Source organism: Cornus florida, unplaced genomic scaffold (genome assembly GCF_030987335.1).
Source record: "Cornus florida cultivar Cherokee Brave unplaced genomic scaffold, ASM3098733v1 CherokeeBrave_3.0.0_Hap2_Chr03, whole genome shotgun sequence".
Classification (NCBI taxonomy): domain Eukaryota; kingdom Viridiplantae; phylum Streptophyta; class Magnoliopsida; order Cornales; family Cornaceae; genus Cornus; species Cornus florida.
In genome coordinates, this window is record NW_026775573.1 from 82316879 (window position 1) to 82318939 (window position 2061).

Sequence of the window (2061 nt, forward strand, 5' to 3'; positions counted from 1 at the left end):
TAAATATTCCCCTCCAGATATGCAGACTCTCAATGCTAGGGCACAGATCTACATCCGGCTTGAGGAGAATGTAGCCCACCGAGCGCAACATGCCACCCTCGTCACAGTGGAGAACAAGCCTCAGGAAAGGGTTTCAAATTCAAAAAGCTGAAAAAGCCAGCACGCTTCAACACCAATCATTCAGGTACCCGAGAAAAGGCAAAGGATAAAGGAAAGATTCACACCTCTTCGTATAACCTTGGCTCAGCTATTCCAAGAGAATAAGATGAAGTTTGCAGCCCCTCAGCCAATAAAGCAACCTTTGGAGCAGAGAGACAAGAACAAGCACTGCGCCTACCATAGAGATTACGGGCATACAACTAATGATTGCAAATCCCTTAGGCGGCAGGTGAAAAACATGATAATGAGAGGTGAATTAGTAGACTACCTCACAACAAAGGAGTATGTGAAGCCCCGAGAGGTCAATCCCCGAAAAGTCGAAGGTAATCAAGTGAAGGTCATCCATCCAATACATAGAAGATCGGAGGATGATCAAAAGTCAGGGGAGGTATATAGATCCCGACTGAGGATAGCTTATAAGCTAAGAAGGTTATCCTCAGTGAACACTATCACTACGGGAAGCGTCAATATTGTGTTCGGCGATGGAGATCTATCCAGAGTTCAACTCCCTCACGAGGATCCATTGGTCATCAGTCTCTTGGTGGCGAATTGCATGATTAAGAGGGTTTTAATAGATCCAGGTAGTAGTGCCAATATCATCACAAAGGCAGTCTTTGCACAACTGGAGATTCAGTCATCATCAATTCGGCCCACCTTTAGCCCCTTGATGGGGTTTGATGGCACAAAAGTGGACCCCCTTGGGGTAATTGACCTATCTATGACTACAGCAAAGAGGACACTAAAAGAGAACTTTGTTCTAACGGAGATCCATCCTTCTTATAATCTTATTATGGGAAGAGGCTGGATCCACTGAATGAATGGGGTTCCATCTACCCTTCATCAAATGATGCGATGCTTGTCTCTGAACGGTAAAGAGGTTATTAATCTTAGGGAAGATCAAGTTGCTGCCAAAGAATGCTACATGTTGACACAGAATGAAGCAAAGAAGGTAGCAAAACCGTCCCAACCAATTGCGCCTCCTGGGAGTATGTCCAAATAGCAATTGCAGAACCCTCTGCCCAGGTATTTGAAAGCAGAGGATGAAGCTGAAGCTGCAAAGCCTATTGAGGAGTCTCTGGAGGCTGTCGAAGTAATTCTTGGTGATCCTCAAAAGGTCACTTATATAGGTTCTTCCCCCATAGCCGAAGAAAAGAAAGCGTTAATTGATGTCATTCGACAGAACACAGATGCATTTGCTTGGGAACATTCAGACATGGTGGGAATCAATCCTTTAGTCTCATGCCATAGCCTGAAGGTGGATCCGGCATTCAAACCAGTCAAGCAGAGGCACAGAAGGTTTGCTCCTAAGCACAACCGAATTATAGCTGAAGAAGTAAGCAAATTGCTTCAGGCGGGCTTCATCCAAGAGGTGCACTACCCACAATGGCTCTCTAACGTGGTGGTAGTTCAAAAGAAGAATGAAAAATGGAGGGTGTGCATAGATTTTACTAATCTCAACAAAGCCTGCCCTAAAGACATTTTCCATTACCCAAAATAGATCAGATGGTTGATACTATCACTGGTTTTGAAAGGCTCACGTTTCTTGATGCATACTTTGGCTATAACCAAATCCTTATGAATCCAGAAGATGAAGAGAAAACTGTTTTTATAACAGAGAAAGGCACCTACTGTTATAAAGTCATGCCCTTCAGACTCAAGAATGTTGGGGCAACTTACCAATGCCTTGTTAACAAGATCTTCCACGAGATGTTGGGAAAGATGGTCGAGGCCTATATCGACGACATGGTGGTCAAAAGTGTGAAGAATGAGGAACATCCTAAGCACCTCCAAGAGATATTTGATACTTTGAGAAGGTATGATATGAATCTAAACCCTTCGAAGTGCTCTTTTGCGATTTCTTCAAGTCAGTTCCTTAGTTATATTGTAAATAAAAGGGGAATT

The 2061-nt window shown here is 43.5% G+C and overlaps 1 protein-coding gene across 1 annotated transcript; it reads left to right on the forward strand.

Annotated features, from left to right (window-relative positions):
• Positions 1-265: 265 nt before the first annotated feature.
• On the forward strand, positions 266-973 carry LOC132301764 (uncharacterized). The gene has a single exon (XM_059798991.1). It carries the CDS (start codon positions 266-268, stop codon positions 971-973), a length of 708 nt encoding a protein of 235 aa, XP_059654974.1.
• The last annotated feature ends 1088 nt before the right edge of the window (positions 974-2061 follow it).